The sequence below is a fragment of the Rhinopithecus bieti genome, unplaced genomic scaffold, assembly GCF_001698545.2.
Source record: "Rhinopithecus bieti isolate Rb0 unplaced genomic scaffold, ASM169854v2 scaffold_1103, whole genome shotgun sequence".
NCBI classification, from domain to species: Eukaryota; Metazoa; Chordata; class Mammalia; order Primates; family Cercopithecidae; genus Rhinopithecus; species Rhinopithecus bieti.
In genome coordinates, this window is record NW_016803302.1 from 102,524 (window position 1) to 123,026 (window position 20,503).

The following is a 20,503-nucleotide window of genomic DNA, read 5'->3' on the forward strand; positions in this document are numbered from 1 at the left end:
AAAAAAAAAAAAAAGAAAAAAGTGACATTTGGCCAAAACCTCAGGCAAGTGATGGAAGAAACTGATGAAGGGTAGGGGAAGAATTTTTTTTTTTTTTTGAGATGGAGTCTTGCTCTGTCACCCAGGTTGGCGTGCAGTGGCGCCATCTCAGCCCACTGCAACCTCTGTCTCCTGGGTTCAAGCGATTCCCCTGTCTCAGCCTCCGGAGTAGCTGGGTTTATAGGCACCCACCACCATGCCCGGCTAATTTTTGTATTTCTGGTAGAGATGGGGTTTCACCATTGGCCAGGCTGGTCTCGAACTCCTGACCTCAAGTGATCTGCCCACTTCAGCCTCCCAAAGTGGTGGGATTACAGGTGTGAGCCACTGTGCTGGGCCGGGGAAGAATAAATATGTCATTACTTCATTGAAAGCAAAACAATTTCCATTTTTAGCCACAAAATTATCAGAATTGTCGTTTCAGAACAACTATACATGGAACCAGGAAAGTAAATGATTCTTTAGGGTTTTAATGAAAAGGATTCTGCTTGGGGTGAGCAGAGAAACATGTTTGCCCACATGAGGACATGAAGTTGGCTACTGTTTAAAGACTCTTGCGTGACCTTAACTTGATCAGCCGCTGTCTTTGCCTAGCTCTTAAGGATTCATTTTTCATTCTAGTTTGCATAGAGACACATACATATTTTGGGTACAGTATGGTTTCTTGTGTGGGACTTTTTCAATTAAGCACAGATTATCTCTTGTACTATTGTTAGCAGTATAAAGATGACAGTTAATAACTTTTTTTTGAGACAAGGTCTCACTCTTCTTGCCTAGGCTAGATTGCAGTGGTGCAGTCATAGCTCACTATAGCCTCGAACTTCCGGGCACAAGCAATCCTCCCACCTCAGCCTCCCAAGTAACTGGGACTACAGGCACGCACTACTATGCCCAGCTAATTTTTGTATTTTTTGTAGAGCCAGGGTCTTGCTATGTTGTCCAGGCTGGTCTCAAACTCCTGGCCTCAAACAGTCCTCCTGCCTCTGCCTTCTAAAGTGCTGGGATAACAGGCGTGAGCCACTGCACCGGGCCTGAAGTCTAAATTCCTATGCGGCCCTGCATCACTGACTCCTGCCTACCTCTCTGACCTCATCTTACCTCACTCTCCCTTCTCCTCCCTAAGCTGCTTCCATCACCACACTGGCTTCTCTGTTTCTTCCCAGGTGCCTCTCTCCTTCCTCTGGCAGCCCTTGTACTTGCTATATACCCAGCCTGAAACCTCTTCTGAATCTTTGCGTTACTGACTCCTCATCGCTTGGCTCTGCGGACGAGTTACCTCCTGAAAGAGAGGCCTTTCCTGACCACCCATCTAAAGTAGTTCCCCTTTCCTCCCACCAGGTGCAATCACATCATCCTGGTTTATTCTCTTCACAGCACTTATCACCACCTGAAATGACTGATTGTTTACCTGTTAGTTGTTTTAAGTCCCCGAGAGTGCAGGGATCATGAGGGCAAGGACTATCCTCTGTCCACCACTGCCTAGATTAATACCTGGCACACATTGTGTTTAATAAATGTTATTACACAATATTACTGTAAATCAGATATTCTTTCATAGTTTTACATATTTATCCGTTTGACAATTAAATCCTATACAGTCAACTCTGGTCCTTTTCTCCACTTACTCTTTGAATCTTCATTTCATCTTCGAATGTCCTCATAGTAACTCAGGATTTTTTTTATCAAGCCAGTGTCTCATTAAGCCCAGTATTCTTTTCCTGAGGATGGTACCCAGTGATGGCTTTGAGGAGAGTATGGTTGATGACTTTGCTTCGGAAGGTTGGCGAAGATCTTCTGCATCTCTAGCGTCTCTTGGCAGCCTCTTCTGAATCTACTCGTGAAATTATCAGAGCTTTTTTTGGATAAGTTAGAATCCTCATCCTTTTGAGTTTATGGATTCCATAGGTTTTGTATTTATATAAAACAATGGTGAAAAGTAATTTATACATTATTAAAAATGAGGCTTGTGTTAACCTACTTATATATTTAGATGAGCGATCTTTAAGGAATTATTTCACAACAGAATATACTTAAAACTGCATTCAGTATGGTCTTAGGTTTCAAAGGTATCTCAGAATCATCATGAACTGACTCCCATTACAACTAAAATGACCTCTTCAATGGTACTTTTTGTTGTCTGGAATCTGAAGAATATTACTGTTCCTTTTATTCGTATTTAAATGACTGTCTTCATACGTTTGTCCTCACTCTAGGGGGAAGTTAATTGTCTCTGTACTTGTAAGGATCTTAGATTTTGAACAAAAGATGAAAAGCAGGACATAAAGTAGTTTCTGAGTAGCCTTTTGCCTGACAGTGTTCTGTGTACACCTGCTTACCACCTGGTTCAAGTCCTTATCCTGAGGTGCTGGTGGGTCTATGCAGACAACAGTAGCTGGTAGTTGAACAGTGTGCATCTGACCTCCACCACTGAGTGTGTGAGGTTTGAATCAGTCTCTGAGCCCTGGGGCCTTGTCTGGCTTTCAGAGTCCAACTGTTGTCTTACTTCTGTTCTATAGGGCGGAAGTTTCCCTTTGTATATCATTTCCCACATCCTACTTCTAAAGATTAATTCATGGAAGTAGGTCTGCCCTATCTGCCTCATCTGGGGGCAGATGACTAATAAGGGCACAAAGATGTTATTGCCATTGACTGAACTTTCCCTTCCTGCAAGCATTTTGACCTCCTGCACTTTTACACAGGATGGAGCTGGCTGGAACCAAACCTGTCTCTAGAATCATACAGGACTGTCTTTGGCTGTTGCTTAGAGCTGACCATTTGGGAATAAAAGATGGAGTAAGATGTAACCAAACAGGAATTCTGGCCTGTGTGTCTCAATTTATTGGAAGAAATTGTTTAATGGATAATTACTTACTTTTACAGACACCACTGAAGAAAACCAAAGCTCTCATCGGAGAGATGGGGATGACTTTTTCCAGCGCTGTAAGTTTGAAAGCTAATTCAATTTTGTTAATTTAACTGTTTGTATTCTAAGAAGAAATGCTCTTCTCAGGAATCTGGTATGATCTATATGGTTTTTTCCTTGTTAAATGCCTGATTTGAAGGATTTATTTAATGTTATATAAACTCTTTTCATTGAAATATTACCTCTTATCAATTGAAGATGAATTGCAGATATTTCTAAGCCAGTCTCAGAACTAGAGAATTTTATTTTAAACCTCACCATTTGAGGTTTGAAAATGGATTATAAAAAAATCAAGATATATGTATGCTGTGTAAACTTTTCCATGGTAAAAACCCAATTAACCCTGATAGCCAAAACTGACAAATAGCAACACACACCCATATAGATGCAGAAATTCAAAATAAAATATCAATTCATTTTCAAGAACCGTGTACATAACCAAGTGCATGGTAGTCTAGGAATGTAAGGGTAGCTTACTATCAGGAAATCCTTTGAATAGTAGCATAGTGTTAAGTTTAAGTGCTCAGACTCTGGAGCCAGACCGCCTAGTCTGGAATACCCTCTCTGCCTCTTTTCTAGCAGTGTGACCTTGGACAAACTAACCTCTCTGGCCCTTTTCCTCCCCATTTATAAAAGGGAGTACCAAAATCTTTTTCAGAGTTGTTGTGAGGTTGAGTTAATAGGTGTAGAGCACTTCTGTCAGTGCCCGAGTTCTTTTCTTTTTCTTTTTCTTTTTTTTCTTTTTTGAGATGGAGTCTCGCTTTGTTGCCCAGGCTAGAGTGCAGTGGCACGATCTCAGCTCACTGCAAGCTCCGCTTCCCGGGTTCATGCCACTCTCCTGCCTCAGCCTCCCGAGTAGCTGGGACTACAGGCGCCTGCCACCACACCCGGCCAACTTTTTATATTTTTTTTTAGTAGAGATGGGGTTTCACTGTGTTAGCCAGGATGGTCTCGATCTCCTGACCTCGTGGCCTCCCAGAGTGCTGGGATTACAGGCATGAGCCATTGCGCCCGGCCAATGCCTGACTTCTTATGGTATATACTACATGGTGTTGCTTATTATATGTCTACCAACATGATACAAGTAATTGAAAGAAGAAAAATTTAATGTTCTTCCCAATAGATACTAGAAAATACTCTGAAATTTTAGCATTCTTTCCTGGTAATGTATTAAGCTATTGTAAGAATACATCCTGACTATGATGACTATTTCAAATACATAAGGTAAAAGACTCAGGGCATTGCTGTTAGGGATGAAACAAGTGCTCCATTTAATGTTGTTCCGACTAGTCATTGTCATAAGTCTTATGGAAATAAGAGGTAAAATATTGGAAAATTATTTCTGATTGTTTGGATTTTCTATCTAGAAACACAGGAGAATTATTGAAAACCCTTTAAAATCACTAGAATTCAAGATAAAATGAAAAAATAAATTTTTTTTTCTTCCATGTAATCAGTTAGAAAATAGAAGGTGGGAGACAAAATATTCATAATTATTTATTTTTATTTTATATAAAGGTAGAGAAAAGGTCTCACTCAGTATGTAGCCCAGGCTGGTCTGGAACTCCTGAGCTCAAGTGATCCTCCCATCTCGGCCTCCCAAAGTGCTGGGATTACAGGTGTGAACCACCATGCCCGACCTCATTTATAATTTATAAACTCTCTAAGAGTAACTGGTTGGGGCCAGAAATGGCTATGACCTATGTAAGTTACAAAAGATGTGAGTGGTAAGATAAAAAATATTTGATACATAGATATGCACATCATTTTATATACATTTCTTTTCTTTTTTCTTTTTTTTTTTTTTTTTGAGACAGGGTCTCACTCTATCGCCCATGTTGGAGTGCAGTGGCATAGCTCACTGAAGACCTGAACTCAAACTGCTGGGTTCAGACAATCCTCCCGCCTCAGCTTCCCAAGTAACTGGGACTACAGGCATGCATCACCGCACTCGCCTAATTTTTTTCCACTTTTTTTTAGAAATAGGGTCTCACTGTATTGCTCAGGCTGGTCTCAAACTCCTGGCCTCAAGTGATTCTCTGCTTCAGCTTCCCAAATAGCTGGGATTACAGGTGTGAGCCACTGTGCTCAACTAAGACACAATATTATATAATAAAATGTTTATTCTAGTTGTAATCCTAACAAGATTGTTTTAGACTCAAATGATTCCAAAAGTCATCTGGAATAATAAACAGATGAGAATAATCAAAGTAATTTAAAAAAAAAAATTACAGTGGCTCACACTTATAATCCCAGCACGTTAGGAGGCTGAGGCAGGTGGATTGTTTGAACCCAGGAGTTTGAGACCAGCCTGGGCAACATGGCAAGATCCTATATCTACTAAAAATACTTAAAAATATCTGGGCATTGGGCCGGGCATGGTGGCTCAAACCTGTAACCTCAGCACTTTGGGAGGCCTAGGCGGGCGGATCACCTGAGGTCAGGAGTTCAAGACCAGCCTGCCCAACATGGTGAAACCCCATCTCTACTAAAAATATAAAAAATTAGCCAGGCGTGTGGTGGCGGGCACCTATAAGCCCAGCTACTCAGGAGGGTGAGGCAGGAGAATTGCTTGAACCCAGGAGGTGGAGGTTGCAGTGAGCTGAGATTGTGCCACTGCACTCCAGCCTGGGCGACGAGTGAAACTCCGTCTCAAAACAACAACAACAAAATACAGTGGTGTCCGTCTGTGGTCCCATCTACTTTGGTAAGTTGGGGTGGGAGGATTGCTTAACCCTGAGGTGGCGGAGGTTGCAGTGAGCTGAGATCACACCACTGTACTCCATCCGGAGAGACAGAGTAAGACTGTCTCAAAAAAAAGAAATTGCTCTGCCAGATGCTAAAATGTGTATTAAGATAAACCGTGTACTGGCTATAAAATTGATCAGAAAGCAAAAAGGGAAAGTTAAGAGTTGCCAATTTAAACTTAAGAAGTCAAACATCTAATAACTAAAAGGCAAAAGTAAAAATGGGAAGTATTTGTATCATGACTGAATTCTTCATTAACTTAAATCTTTTTTTTTTTTTTTTTTTTTTTTCAGGCGGAGTCTCGTTGAGCGCGAGTTCTCGCTCTGTCGCCCGGACTGGAGTGCAGTGGTCCAGATCTCAGCTCGACTGCAAGCTCCGCCTCCCGGGTTTACGCCATTCCCTCCTGCCTCATGCCTCCCGAGTAGCTGGGACCTAAACAGCGCCGCACCGCTGCCCGGCTACATTTTTGTATTTTTCAGTAGAGACGGGTTTCACAGGTGTTAGCCCAGGATGTCCGATCTCCTCGACCGACTCGTGATCCGGCCACTCGGCCTCTCCAATGCAGTTTACAGGCTTGGGCCACCACGCCCGGCCCATTAACTTAAATCTTATGTGTAACAAGAGGCCAACAGCCCTGGAGGAAAAAAATGAGCAAAGCATATGAACACATAAACACAGTCGGTCAGGACCTGTGGAGGATGTTCGTCCTCACTGTTATTTTAAAATGTCAAATCGAATTTGAAAGGCAAAAAGGCTTGCTAGTATTAAAAGGATAATACCCAATTTTGGCATGAGTCTGTGCTCAAATGCCCATTCCTTCTCTGCTGGTCCAAGTGTAAGCTAGTATTACCTTTCTGTGAAGTGGCTGGGTGATGTGTACCAACATGATTGGGTAGAATGGGGAAAGTCTGTTGCTGACAGTAGCTAATGGAAATATAATTACAGTAGGGAAAAAAGTCTGTGTCCAGTGTATAAAGTGATACAGGAAAAGTGTAAAGCTGCAGATCAGCCTGCAAATGAACCACTGTGTCTCAATTAGATCCCAATAGTATTCTATCTTTGGTTAAGACCCGTCTCTCACCATGCTGTGCTCCTTGTGTATAAATATTATTTCTGGCTGGGTGCAGTGGCTCACACCTGTAAGCCCAGCACTTTGGGAGGCCAGGGTGGAGGGATCACTTGAATCCGGGAGTTTTAGATGAGCCTGGACAACATAGGAAGAACGTTATCTCTACAAATAAAAAAATGAAAAAAAAAAAAAAAGCCAGGAGTAGTGGCAAGTGCCTGTACTCCAAGCTGTTTGGGAGGATCACTTGCGCCAGGAAGTCGAGGCTGCAGTGAGCTGTGCTTGTGCCACTGCACTCCAGCCTGGGTAACAGAGTGAGACCTTGCCTCGAAAAAAAAAAACCACAAAACAAAAAAAAAAACTCTATGGCAGATGAGACTAGAATTACTGTTATCCTGCAGAAAGAAGCCACTTGAAAAAGAAATCTGTATTCTCAGTTTGTTTTATCTGCTTTGATGTCTCCACTATGTGACTTAAAGCAGCCCTCAAGTGTGTCGTGTAGAAAAAAATACATATATTCCATGAGAAACTACATATTTGAAATTAGAGTATTAAGGAGCTTTTCTTTACCCTCTTTAGCAATGATGAGAAGTTCATCTTTCTTGTGTGACTTTGTCCTTTTTGCTTCCTTTCCTTTGTAGTATGTGCCAAGTGCTCTCTGCTGCCCCAGCAGAGCCAGTATCCTGACAGGAAAGTACCCACATAATCATCATGTTGTGAACAACACTCTAGAAGGGAACTGCAGTAGTAAGTCCTGGCAGAAGATCCAAGAACCAAATACTTTCCCAGCAATTCTCAGATCAATGTGTGGTTATCAGACCTTTTTTGCAGGGAAATACTTAAATGAGGTATGTTGAATGATCTCTTTCTTTTTTTATAATGGCTTTTAAAATGTGAATATAATTCATGTTAATTTTATTATTAGTATCAAAAATGTTAAAGGATTTCTTGGTGTACGTTGTTTTCTGTGAATCTGCCTGTTAAGCAAGAACAAGTACCCACATAATGTAAATATGTTCATATAAGTACACATGTACATATTTACATGATTTGGGTAAGTACAGTGTATTTATATGATGTGGGTACTTGTTCTTCCTTTCAGTAGTCCCAGGAGCATGTATTTAAAAATTGTCCTAAGAGTCCTGCTGTCTGATGCGTCTTTCCTTTTTCCTCAGGAATTCTGTTTGTCATGTGGCTGTCATGGTATCTTTGTTTCCATTCCCTGTTAACAGTATCTAACTGAAGACATTTTTCATCTTAGAATCTTTCCTCAGATTTTTAGAATCTTCTCTGATTTATAACAACTTAATGTTTAACTCATTTTCTAATGTGAAAAGTGGCAATAAAATGTGGAGAGATTAGTGATGAAGTACCCAGAGTCAGGGTCCTGCAGGTCATTAAAGTGTATGGCCAGCAGCTGGTATACCAGCCTTGTAGACCTAGATGGAGGGATACCCCCTGGTGACCTGTCAAGGCTAGATTCCATGTGCCCACATTCACACATTGGCCTTAGCTGTTACCCAGAATCCAAGCTTAAAGGAAATTGTTTGTTTGAGAATGTTTGGGGTTAGCTCTTACAGTTAAACTGGGGGTTCAAGACAAAGAGAAAATGTACTTATACTCTTTATCTGTAGTTGCTAGAGATCTTAATATCTGATCTGGATTTTCTGTTAATTCTCCCCTCCCCCCAATAATTGGGGGAATCTGCAACCTTGTGAGTCTGCAGGAAGATGAGTCAGTTTGAAAAGGATCATGAGAACTAGGAACTGTGGATACTGGGTCATTTGGTTGGGGCTATGGGTCATAAAGACAGCTTACACTGCTTTGCATGTTGAAGGACATCTGATGTGTATATAAAATTAAGAGCCCGTTAAAGTAGAAAGATTTTGTTTTCAGGGATTAAATTCTGCCTTAAGTGGATGGCATTAAACCTTGAAAGGGTAAAGGGGGATAATTCTGTGGTTTCTTTATTTTATTCATCTCATCAGATAAATCAAGCTCGAAAAGTGGGTTTCATCTGCAGGCAACTGAAATACAGATTATCCCTTATCCAAAATGCTTGGGATCAGAAGTATTTTGCGTTTCAGATTTTTTGGATTTTGAAATATTTGCATGATATTGAACAGTCCGAATCTGAAACAGTCCAAATCTGAAAATGTGAAGTGCTCCAGTGAACATTTCCTTTGAGTGTCATGTTGGCACTCAAAAAGTTTTAGATTTTCAGATTTGGGATGTTCAATGTATAATAAGTCGATAGCTCATAGTCTGATTATTTGAACTACTTAGGGTCAATTGGACTTTTCAGTCTATGGTATCAGCAGGTCAGCATTCACCCCATGAATAGGCTGCGTGGAGTAGGCTGTGTGGACTTTTTCTGTAGTAGGTCAGATAGTAAACATTTCAGGCCTTGCAGGCCATATGTCTCTGTTGCTACTATTTAGCTCTGCCATTGTAGTGTGAAAGCAGCCACAGACACTAAACTATGTGAAGGAATGTGGCTGTCTTCCAATAAAACTCTTTATCATTATTAAAATTTGAATTTATATAATTGTCACATTTCACAAAATATTCTTATTTTGATTAACTTTTATATTTGAAAATTGTTAAAACAAATTCTTAGCTTGCTGTTCGTACAGAAGTCATCAGGCCAGATTTGGCTCACTGGCTGTAGTTTGCCAACTCTGGCTGTAGAAGTTCCTAGGATTATTAGAGTTTATTTTTGACTAGTGTCTGTTTGGGAAAATTAGGTACCTACTGTGTTTCAGGCACTGGTCTAAAAAGATTCTAAAATTTCCTGTTTCTTTCTGGTCTGGTCATATCTAAGGACTTGTAACTGTCCCTACTTGTCTTGCTTTTCAGTACGGAGCCCCAGATGCAGGTGGACTAGAACACGTTCCTCTGGGTTGGAGTTACTGGTATGCCTTGGTAAGTGATTATTGAAGTCAGTGACAATTATATACAGCCCTACAGATGCAGAATATGTTTAATTTAGCTCTGATATTGACATAACTTTATTTGCTATTACAATCAGTCATTTTAAAACCTTAAAATGTATTGACTTGTGGCCAGGTGTAGTGGCTCATGCCTAGAATCCCAACACTTTGGGAGGCAGAGACAGGAGGATCTCTTGAGTTCAGGAGTTCGAGACCAGCCTGGGCAAAATGGCAAGACCCCCATCTCAACAAAAAATTTCAAAATTAGCTAGATGTGGTGGCATGTGCCTGTAGTCCTAGCTGCTCAGGAAGCTGAAGCAAGAAGATCACTTGAGCTTAGGAATTTGAGGCTGCAGTGAGCTATGATTGTACCACTGCATTCCAGTCTGGGCATCAGAGAGAGACCCAGTCTCGTATTTAAAAAAACAAAACAAAACAAAACAAAACAAAAAAACGTCTATTGACTTGTGAGTCAGTCCTTTCTGGGATGTTTTTCCTGCATTGTACATGGTTTAGCAAAGTAGTTTGCTTTCTACCTGATCTACTTCTGGCTTTTTAACTAGAATGTATAATTGAAACTATGCTTGTCTTTAATAAAACCCTAGTCAAAAAATCCAATTCAGTATTGACTTGAGTAATTATCTTTTTAATGTCTTATCGCTGTTCAGAGTATAATTTAGCCCAGCATGGATTCAGACTTCTACTTTGTGCACTGACCTCGTAACAAATTTGACTTTCCTCTCTTTAATAGGAAAAGAATTCTAAGTATTATAATTACACCCTGTCTATCAATGGGAAGCCACGGAAGCATGGTGAAAACTATAGCGTGGACTACCTGACAGATGTTTTGGTGAGTTGCAGAAGCCCTGTGGCTCTGTCCTTACAGGGTTGGCTCACATTTGATTGAAGACTCTGCCTAGAAAACCTATAATCGTATTTGTTTGTGTTGGGTAATATAAATGCACAGTAACCTGGTCTAACTGCCCAAGAGTATTTCCAGCTGATTACAAACTCCTGAGGGTGTTTTCTTTGTGTATAAGCCAGGCTCAGATCTAATGCTCTTGAAATTCCAGCAACAAATCCCTTTTCCAAAGGTTAATCTCGTCGACTATAGAGATTACTTTGTAGAGGTTTTACTTTGTAAGGGTACGTACTCTTGACCCCAGTTTTACTCACAAGCTACAAGATGGCAGCTTCACAGGCCCCATTATGAGGATGGGAGGGATAGGGATACTGGATTTATATGGGCATTGGGTATTTATATATAAAAATTACTGAAAGCAGGTTAAATTGGGACTTCCCTATTCTGAGGCATTTCTAACGACAGTCTTCCATAGTATTATATATTCATTCACTCAATAGTTCAGCACCTAGTGTAGCCAGTATCCAGCAGTAAATGAAACAAAGTCCCTGATTCTGTGGAAGGTAATTTTACTTACACACACACAGTCTTATGTGTTGTGTCATTAGCTGGTGATCAGTTAGAGAAATAAGTTAGGGTATGAGGTTACTTAGATAACATTTAAGCAGAAACTCGAAGTAGGTGAGAATGAGCTGTGCAGATCCGGGGAAGAGTGCTACAGAGTCAGGGAACAGTAAGTGGGAGGGCCCTGAGGCAGGAGTGTACCTGGCATATTTGAGAAACCACAAGGAAGCTGATAGGACTGGAGTGAAAGGTAGATGGAGGGGTTATAGGAGATAGATACAGTCAGTATCTTTTGAGTTAGTGTTGGGAATAAATGAAATTACTTCAGAACAATGAAAAACAATATATATGTAGCATGCTTTCATTTTCTTTTTTTTTTTTTGAGACGGAGTCTCTCTCTGTCGCCCGGGCTGGAGTGCAGTGGCCAGATCTCAGCTCACTGCAAGCTCCGCCTCCCAGGTTTACGCCATTCTCCTGCCTCAGCCTCCTGAGTAGCTGGGACTACAGGCGCCAGCCACCTCGCCCGGCTAGCTTTTGTATTTTTTAGTAGAGATGGGGTTTCACCGTGTTGGCCAGGATGGTCTCGAACTCCTGACCTCATGATCCGCCCGTCTCGGCCTCCCGAAGTGCTGGGATTACAGGCTTGAGCCACCGCGCCTGGCCTGCATGCTTTCATTTTCATAAAGTATCTTCTGATAAGCAAAGGAAAAATGTAAGTCTTTGTATTAAAGCCCTAGTGGGATGTATTTGAATCTAATGTTATTCGCTTAACTACTTCAGTGCATAATTTATGACATCTACTTTCTACATATTTTCATAAGGTTAAGGTAACTTAATCTACCTTTCCCACTGTTTTAAGTTGACTCTCTTTTTACATCCTTTAAGGCATCACATGTAGATACCATAATCTCCATTAGTGTAAGTTAATACTAAAATGGCCAAGTTACTGTTTCCTTCTTTGTGGGAGACATGATTTCTAGGTCATATAAAATCATCAAGATCTTCATTGCCTTCTTATGTTGGTATGCTTCTCAGTCTTTAAAGTATTGCCTAAAAACCAAATATATTTATTCCAACAATATGCTTGCAAATGGCTATGACATGAGATCATGTGCTAAGATTGCTTAAAAGCTAGTAAGACCCTGTGCTGTCTGCTCACCAGAAGACGTTTATCTATTAAATACTCATCTGTTGGGTAAGATAGGAGATGACAAATCTTTTTATGTGTCAGGCTAATGTCTCCTTGGACTTTCTGGACTACAAGTCCAACTTTGAGCCCTTCTTCATGATGATCGCCACTCCAGCGCCTCATTCGCCTTGGACAGCTGCACCTCAGTACCAGAAGGCCTTCCAGAATGTCTTTGCACCAAGAAACAAGAACTTCAACATCCATGGAACGGTAGCTTCCCCCATCCCTTGTATTCAGCCGTACTCAGTATAATTAACTATATGATATACTTGTCAGGAAGCCTTTGAGCCATGCAGTGGGTTTTTCTTCACAATGTTTTAGAGGTAATTGCATCTGTCCCTATTACAACCAGTAGTATACTTGCATTGCAAGTACAGATAAAGTTCCTACTACACATCCAGTGAGCAGCTGGAGAGTTGACAGGGAATGGTAAAGAATGCCATCTTTCCCAATTTACAGGCATATCACTCAGGCTCCCCTGGTAACCTCTGTGCAGGCTCTCCTCCCTCCTGGCATAGCCGGGACTGCACCAGCCTCCTGGTGGCCCTCACTAGCCTTTGAGGCATGGGAAGAAGAGGTGGCACAGAGCAATATGGATGGAAAGGGAAGTTGAATGGAAAAATGAACCAGGTGACATGATTAAAAGCCACAGCAACCCATATGTTTGCCTCATGTGCCAATTACTTATACTTCCCTTGGCTTGGTGTATAGACAGTTCCGTGGTTCAAAGACGGAAGGCCTCCATTGCCTCAGGTCTGTTATCCAGAAATTGTAATTGCTTGTAAGGTTATAGAAAGAAGGAGTCATAAAGTCAAACTCAGAACTACCACTTTCTAGCACAGTTCTGACCATGAGGACAATGCTTAACTGCATTTTTTCATGTGAAGTGGGAGCTCTTGATCCCTTACGAACTACTGTATGAATTCAAGTACATAGAAACAATTAGCATATTGCCTGGCACGTTATGGGCAAGTGCTTGTTAAATACAATTTCAAAGCTGAGTGAACTGGGTTTTAAATTAGAGGACCATTCGCAATCTGTGTTCCAAAAGAAGTTAATAAAAAGTTCCCATGGTCAAGTAAGTTTGGAAAGTTTGAGTTAAATAAGTCACTCCGCTGCAGGACTTCTCAGAGTTATTCATGATCAAATGTGAATTTCTAGCAGGAGGATATGCTATATAGCATTTCCCAAACTTAATAACACTTTGAGGAGCATAGTTTGAGATATGGTGGCTTAGGGTTTTACAAATAGAGAAGAGAGAATAGTATATGGGGATGTTTTTGTTTAAATGGGAGGGCCCTCCAGATTTAGACTTGAAGTTTTAGGAAATTGCTGTAATAAGATTTTTCCTTAGGATCTAGGGTGACTGACATCTTGGCTAGGCAAAACTTAGAGGAAGGCAGACCAGGTGCGGTGGCTTATGCTTGTAATCCCAGCACTTTGGGAGGCCAAGGCAAGAGGATCACTTGAGGCCAGGAGTTCAAGACCAGCCTGGCGAACATGATGAAACCCCATCTCTACTGAAAATACAAAAATTAGACAGACATAGTGCACGCCTGTAATCCCAGCTACTCGCGTGGCTGAGGCATGAAAATCACATGAATCTGGGAGGCACAGGTTGCAGTGAGCCGAGATGGGCCCCACTGCACTCCAGCTTGGCCTTGGGCTGGAGTGCAGTGGTGCGATCTTGGCTCAATGCCACCTCCACCTCTGTCTCAAAAAAAGCAACTTAGAGAAAGGGTAAAGTTACTTGCCCATTTTGTAATTGTAATAGACCAAAGACATACAATCAGAGTTGTAAATGTAATCTCGTTTTAGCCAGTAGTTTCCCAGTGACATCCTCTAAAATTTCTTAATGCTGCTAACAGAGGAGCCAAGACCTTTTATGGTTTGGGAGGTGCTGGGAAGCTGAAGAATGAGAGATTGAGTTAATCTGCAGAAATTTCTATTTTAGGAACGCAGGAAGGGAGAGAAGGGCTGAAGTTGCTTAAGCAGGTTCCAATTAGTTCATTCTTGCTGAAGTATGAGTGAAATGATTCTATTTATTATCTACTCTAGTAATCCAGTAGTTTGTTTGACTGTGGTGTTAACATTTTTTTCTTCTAAATTTTAGAACAAGCACTGGTTAATTAGGCAAGCCAAGACTCCAATGACTAATTCTTCAATACAGTTTTTAGATAATGCATTTAGGAAAAGGTAAGAGCTGCTGCTACATAACAATCTGAGTTGTTTTAAGGACTCTACAAATCAGCTCATGAAGAGGGGACCACCACATTGTTGTCTCTGAAACAAAAACAGAGGGAAGCAGGTCAGTGGGAGAGAGGCTTCAATGGGGCACCAGAAGCTGAGACATTCCTTTACACTCAGTGAGGTGGCCTTTGGACCCCAGTACTAGTTAGACTGCCCATTTTTAGGACTTGGCAAAAGTATTGCAAACTTGAACCATGTCGTAGAATTTTTTTCTTCTGCTTTAAAGAAAAGGTTTCTTGGTTGAGAGCACCCATTGTCATCTGTGACAAATGACCCAAAAGCTTAGACAAGATCAAAATATTTGCCCTTGCCGTTTGGAATTTTTAAGAAATTATCTTAATTCAATTTTTAAAAATCCATTACTTTCTCTTAGGAAGTGTTTAGTGTAGACCAGGGATAAGCAAACTTTCTGTAAAGGGGCAGATAGTAAATATTAATAGGCTTGCAGGTCATACATTCTGTCACAACTACTCAGCTCTGCTGTTGTAGCACAAAAGCAGCCCTGTGTAATATGTAAATAAATGAGCATGGTTGTGGTCCAATAAAACTTTATAAAAACAGACAGTGGGCAAGCTTCGGCCCATGAGTCATAGTTTGCCAGCTCCTAGTTCAAACATCTTAAGCTTTTTTGTAGCACAGGCCTATCTGAATTAATCTGTGGTACACAGTACTGAGAATGGACAACTCTGTCTTCTGTTTGTCTCTACTCTCATCACTATTGGCAATAAAAAGTAAAGCTTACGGGTTATTTAAAAACGAGTTTATTTCTTTGGAAACAATTAACTTTGGAATGAAAATTATGTGCTGGAATTTTCTTTTTTTTTTTTTTTTTGAGACGGGCGTAGTCTCATCTGCCGCCCAGGCTGGAGTGCAGTGGCGCGGTCTCGGCTCACTGCAAGCCCGCCTTCCCCGGGTTCACGCCATTCTCCATGCCTCAGCCTCCCAAGTAGCTGGGACTACACTGCGCGCTTCCCACTACGGCCCAGCTATTTTTTTTTGTGTATTTTAGTAGAGGACGGGCGTTTCACGTGTTAGCCAGGGATTGGTCTCGATCTCCTGAACCTCGGTGATACGCCCCGCCTCGGCCTCGCAAAGTGCTGGGATTACAGGCGTGAGCCACCGCGCCCGGCCGTTCTGGAATTTTCTAATCTGTTTTTTACAATGGGAAGGTCTGGGGAATGGAGATTGGGGATTTGAGTTTTGGGGGAGAGTATTTTGGGTTTTTTCTTTTTTTTAAATGGGGGTGTCTTTGTTTTGGTTGTTTTTTTTTGTTTGCTTGTTTGTTTTTCTGGCAAGATAGTGATACCTCAGCCATTGCCCCTGAAGTCCCATTTCTACCTTCTGTTCACATCCAGGTGGCAAACTCTCCTCTCAGTTGATGACCTTGTGGAGAAACTGGTCAAGAGATTGGAGTTCACCGGGGAGCTCAACAACACTTACATCTTCTATACCTCAGACAATGGCTATCACACAGGTCAGAGGCAGGGTTAGGTACTGCTGTGATCTTTGAGAATATGTCTTTCCTTTTTCACCCAATGAGCCCTGGCAGGGAGTTCTAGTCTTGTTATAACTGAACATGCCAGAGGGAGGATCTTGCCCTCAGGACCCCTCCAGTTGGAGCACCACATCATTCACACATGGAGAAACCAGGTTTTTTTATTTGCTGTTTCACACGCAAGATGACATGGTGTTCTAGAGTAGGGGCAGAGCATGAGCTTGATGGGTTGGAGGCAGGCCGTATGGAAGGCATTTGAGACAGGAAGACCAAAAGAAGGTTGTCTTGTGGGGAAAACTTTCTAGCCATTCATGGAATTTGTTTTTTGGGTGTTTTTGTGTTTTTTTTCAAAAGCTGCAGGATGAGTCAGCTCTGTGTCCTTGACTTTCATGCTTTCTACTTGGACCTTCTGTTGTTAAAAGCAAACATTTTCTTCTTTCCACATATATAAATGTCCACTTGAATGGGATTCACTTGAGACTTGCTTGCATAGGAGGAGATCGCTTAGGCATTAATGCATTATTGTGATTTTTTTTTGATGGGGGGCAGTGGGGGGACAGAATCTCACTCTCTCACCCAGGCTGGTGTGTAGTAGCGCCATGATTTCAGCTCATAGCAACCTCCGTCTCCTAGATTCAAGCGATTCTCCTGCCTCAACCTCTCGAGTACTGGAGACTATAGGCACATGCCACCACGCCTGACCAATTTTTGTATTTTAGTAGAGATGGGTTTTTACCATGTTGGCCAGACGGGTCTTGAACTCCTGACCTCAGGTAATCTGCCTACCTCAGCCTCCCTAAGTGCTAGGAGTACAGACGTGAGCCACATGCCCGGCCCGTGAATATTTTTAAACACAAAGTAGAGAATAGTAAAATAGCCCCCATTATCCGACTTAGATTTTCAGCTGCATGAGGCCAGTCTTTTGAATTCTTCCTCCTCTCCCTGTGTTTTTCTTTTGTTGCTAGAAGGTTTTGAAGCAACTCCCATACACATGACTCCAGGATTCAACACCAGATTATGCATCTGACTGGTTATTATGTATCAAGATGCAGACCACCAGCCACAGTGGCTCACACCTATAATCCCAGCACTTTGGGAGGCCAAGGCAGGTGGATCACCTGAGTCTGGATCACAGGAGTTCCAGATCAGCGTGGCCAACATGGCAAAACTATTTTCTCTACTAAAAATATAAAAATTAGTCAGGCGTGATGGCACATGCCTGTAGTCCCAGCTACTCAGGAGGCTGAGGCAGGAGAATCGCTTGAATCCAGGAGGCGGAGGTTGCAGTGAGCCGAGATCATACCACTGCACTCCAGCGTGGGTGACAGAGCGAGATTCCATCTCAAAAAAAAAAAAAAAAAGATGCAGACAAAGTCCACATACTACCTCTAGTTATTGTGTCTCCTAACTCTTGTCATTTGCCATGAATTTACAGGGAGAAGTGGGTCTTTTGTCCATCAGAATGTCTCACATTCTGAATTTGGCTAACTGCTGTCATATAGTGCCTTCACTTGTTCATCTCTAGTCAGCATTTCTTACAGATTGGTAGTTAGATTCGGAACTTGATGGAAATTTGCATTTTCAGGTGATGGTGCATCCTCGCCTGCTGGTGTGTTCTTCCTATTGCATCATGTCATGAGGCCCGAGGCATCTGGCTGCACTGTTTTTGGGGTGCTGGTGATTGATGGGTCAGGTGGTTTCAGCCTGAGCTCTTCCTCTGAGCTTTTCTGTTATTCCATTGATGATTGTTGCCTAAATTCATTATTCCCTCAGAAACTGCAAAATGTTGATTTTGTAATCCTGTCCTTTCTTTTGTGTTTATTAGCTGGAATTCCTCAGAGAACTACTTCCCCTTACCAATTATTTGGTTATTTTGAGATGCAGTTTATTCAGGAAACACAGGATAGGTGTTTTTGTTTGTTTATTTTACAGTTTTTGGAGTGAACTTCAGTTGTGATGAGGCTGAGTAGCATGCATAATTTTTTATGTATTTGTGTTTCAATACTTTCCTGTCATTATTTTTGCTCATTTTGTCCTTTCATAAGCCAGGGAGTCCCTTCTAGTCATTTATTTAGAGAAGATAAATTCGTTGTTTTCCTGCCTTGTAGTAACAAGAGATGTCTCTAGGCAAATTTCAGCTTTCTATTAAAACACCAGAATCAGTAGAACAAAGTTGTTTTAGTGTTGGCTGTGGATTAAATGAGTGAAACATAACATGAGCAAGGCCCCTGTCTTGGCTCCATCTTTACCTTGTGTGTTTTGTTTTCAGGACAGTTTTCCTTGCCAATAGACAAGAGACAGCTGTATGAGTTTGATATCAAAGTTCCACTGTTGGTTCGAGGGCCTGGGATCAAACCAAATCAGACAAGCAAGGTAGGTGCCTGGCAAGCTGGTGCTGTGGACAGGTAGACATTTGGCCTGAGAAAATAAGATGTTTCCTCCTGAGAGAAGATTGGGTTCGGTTCCTCTTCCCACTACGGCTGAGCAGCAGCAGAGCTTTTAAGTGGAAATAGTGATTCCTTTTTTTTTTTCCCTTAACTTCCCACTGCTCTCTATATCTGTATTTTCACCCCACATGTACATGTCCCATTAGGATGCGTAGCTTTTCTTTCTCTTTTGAGACTGGATCTTTGTTCTGGAGCAGTGACTCTCAAAAGAGGGTGTACATCAAGATTGCCCTCCAGAACTGAAGAAGAAAATGCTACGTGCTTGGGCAATATCCAGAAAGAGTGTGATTGACTCACTTGGTCTGGAATAGGGACCCAGCATCTGCCTTTTTTCTTTTCGAAGTTTACAGGTGATTCTGAGAGGCAGCCTGGTTTGGGGCCCACTGCCTTGTAGAGCAGAGCTCCTCTGGCTTTTCTGTGAAACCCCTGGGGATCTGGTTAAAATGCAGATTCTGCTTCTCCATTTCTGACCAGCTCCCGGGTGATGTCTGCTGCTGGCCTGACCTCGCTTTGAGTATAAGGCTATCAAAAACATGTCTTCTAGGAATTAGTCTTTCCCTGTGCCAGGCTCTTCCTTATGAATGCTTTGTTGCTTTCTTGGTTCTCTCCCTAGAACTGCCATAATATGCCACATTGTTCTGTTGTCATTGCCATTCGGTTTCAGTGTCTTTTTCCAAACATGGTACCTAATGCTGAGGCACTTTGTTCCTAGCGGTCATCTTCATCCAAAATACTGTCCTCCAACACTCAGGAGAAAAGAATTGACAGGCTCCACCAGCTATGTCTTCTCTCCTTTCTGATATCCCAATTTCAGTGTCAGTCCCAGTTCTGAGAGACCAAAGAAGATGAACAAATACACACTTTAAGCTGAAATTGCTAAGTGGGTTTTTAAATGGGCCAGACTTTCTGGGTATATTGGGTACTTTAATTTTGGAGCTTGATGTTTACTTGTTTAAAATGTCTATTTTTCACTTATTTCCTTTTACAACACTTTTGATGGAGTTCTGTTAAAATTCTCTTGGAAGGGTAAAGTGGCCTTCATAATTACCTTTTGTGTTTTTCTCTTAAGACCCACGTTCCTAAAGCTAGTCACTTTCCCTACAAATTTCAGTGCCTTCTAAACAGGCTCCCTCTTTCAAAGGAGATAAGCAAGTTTGGAAGACCATTAAATCTTAAAAGTGTTTTCTCGAGGTTGTTGTCTGGAACTGATTGAGGAGATCATGTCAGCAGTCATGTTCTGTTTTTAGGAGCAGGGCTACCTCAGCCCACATGGGAAGGAGGCTGAGTGAGATCATAGTGAAATGTGTCGGCCAGCTGCCTGTGGAAAAAATTGTTCCTTTTTTTCTTTAAGTTAACATTGCCATCTAAATGTTAAAAATCAGAAACTTCACCTTCTCTAAGCAATCTAAATGAAGTCTGGTTCCTGAGAAGCCATTTCAACAATGTAGCTAACATGTATTGTTTAGTATGGGACAGGTGCTATTCTAAGTGTATTACCTGATTCAACTCACTCAATCCTCACAGTTGATGAGATAGAGGTACTGTTACCCCGGTTTTGCAGATGAGGAAAACGGAAGCAGAGAAGTTGTTTGCTGAAGATCACATAGCTAAAAAGCAGCAGAGCCCTGCATTTGAACTGGGGCAGTCTGGCTCCAAAGTCTGTATACTTAACCATTACATTATAGCTCAGTCAACAAGTATTTATTATCTTCTTTGCCAGTACAGTACACCAAGGAGCCTTGCACATGGCAAGGAGCAATAAAACAAAATCAGTTTTGTTGTCGTTGGTTTTTTTTTTTTTTTTTTTTTTGAGATGGAGTCTCAGTCTGTCACCCAGGCTGGAGTGCAGTGGCCGGATCTCAGCTCACTGCAAGCTCTGCCTCCTGGGTTCACGCCATTCTCCTGCCTCAGCCTCCCTACTAGCTGGGACTATAGGTGCCCACCACCATGCCTGGCTAATTTTTTTTTTTTTTTTTTTTTTTTGAGC

General features: G+C 41.6%; 1 protein-coding gene across 2 annotated transcripts in view; it reads left to right on the forward strand.

Annotated features, from left to right (window-relative positions):
- The window catches only part of GNS (glucosamine (N-acetyl)-6-sulfatase), a 50,068-nt gene that overhangs the window by 6,023 nt on the left and 23,542 nt on the right, over positions 1-20,503 (forward strand). For both annotated transcript variants that reach the window (XM_017872558.1, XM_017872550.1), the window contains exons 2-9: positions 2,920-2,979; positions 7,418-7,624; positions 9,636-9,701; positions 10,461-10,559; positions 12,367-12,534; positions 14,438-14,520; positions 15,930-16,048; positions 18,339-18,442. In XM_017872558.1, the coding sequence (XP_017728047.1) occupies positions 2,956-2,979; positions 7,418-7,624; positions 9,636-9,701; positions 10,461-10,559; positions 12,367-12,534; positions 14,438-14,520; positions 15,930-16,048; positions 18,339-18,442 (870 nt within the window). In that variant the 5' untranslated portion in view covers positions 2,920-2,955. The remainder of the gene's footprint in view (positions 1-2,919; positions 2,980-7,417; positions 7,625-9,635; positions 9,702-10,460; positions 10,560-12,366; positions 12,535-14,437; positions 14,521-15,929; positions 16,049-18,338; positions 18,443-20,503) is intronic.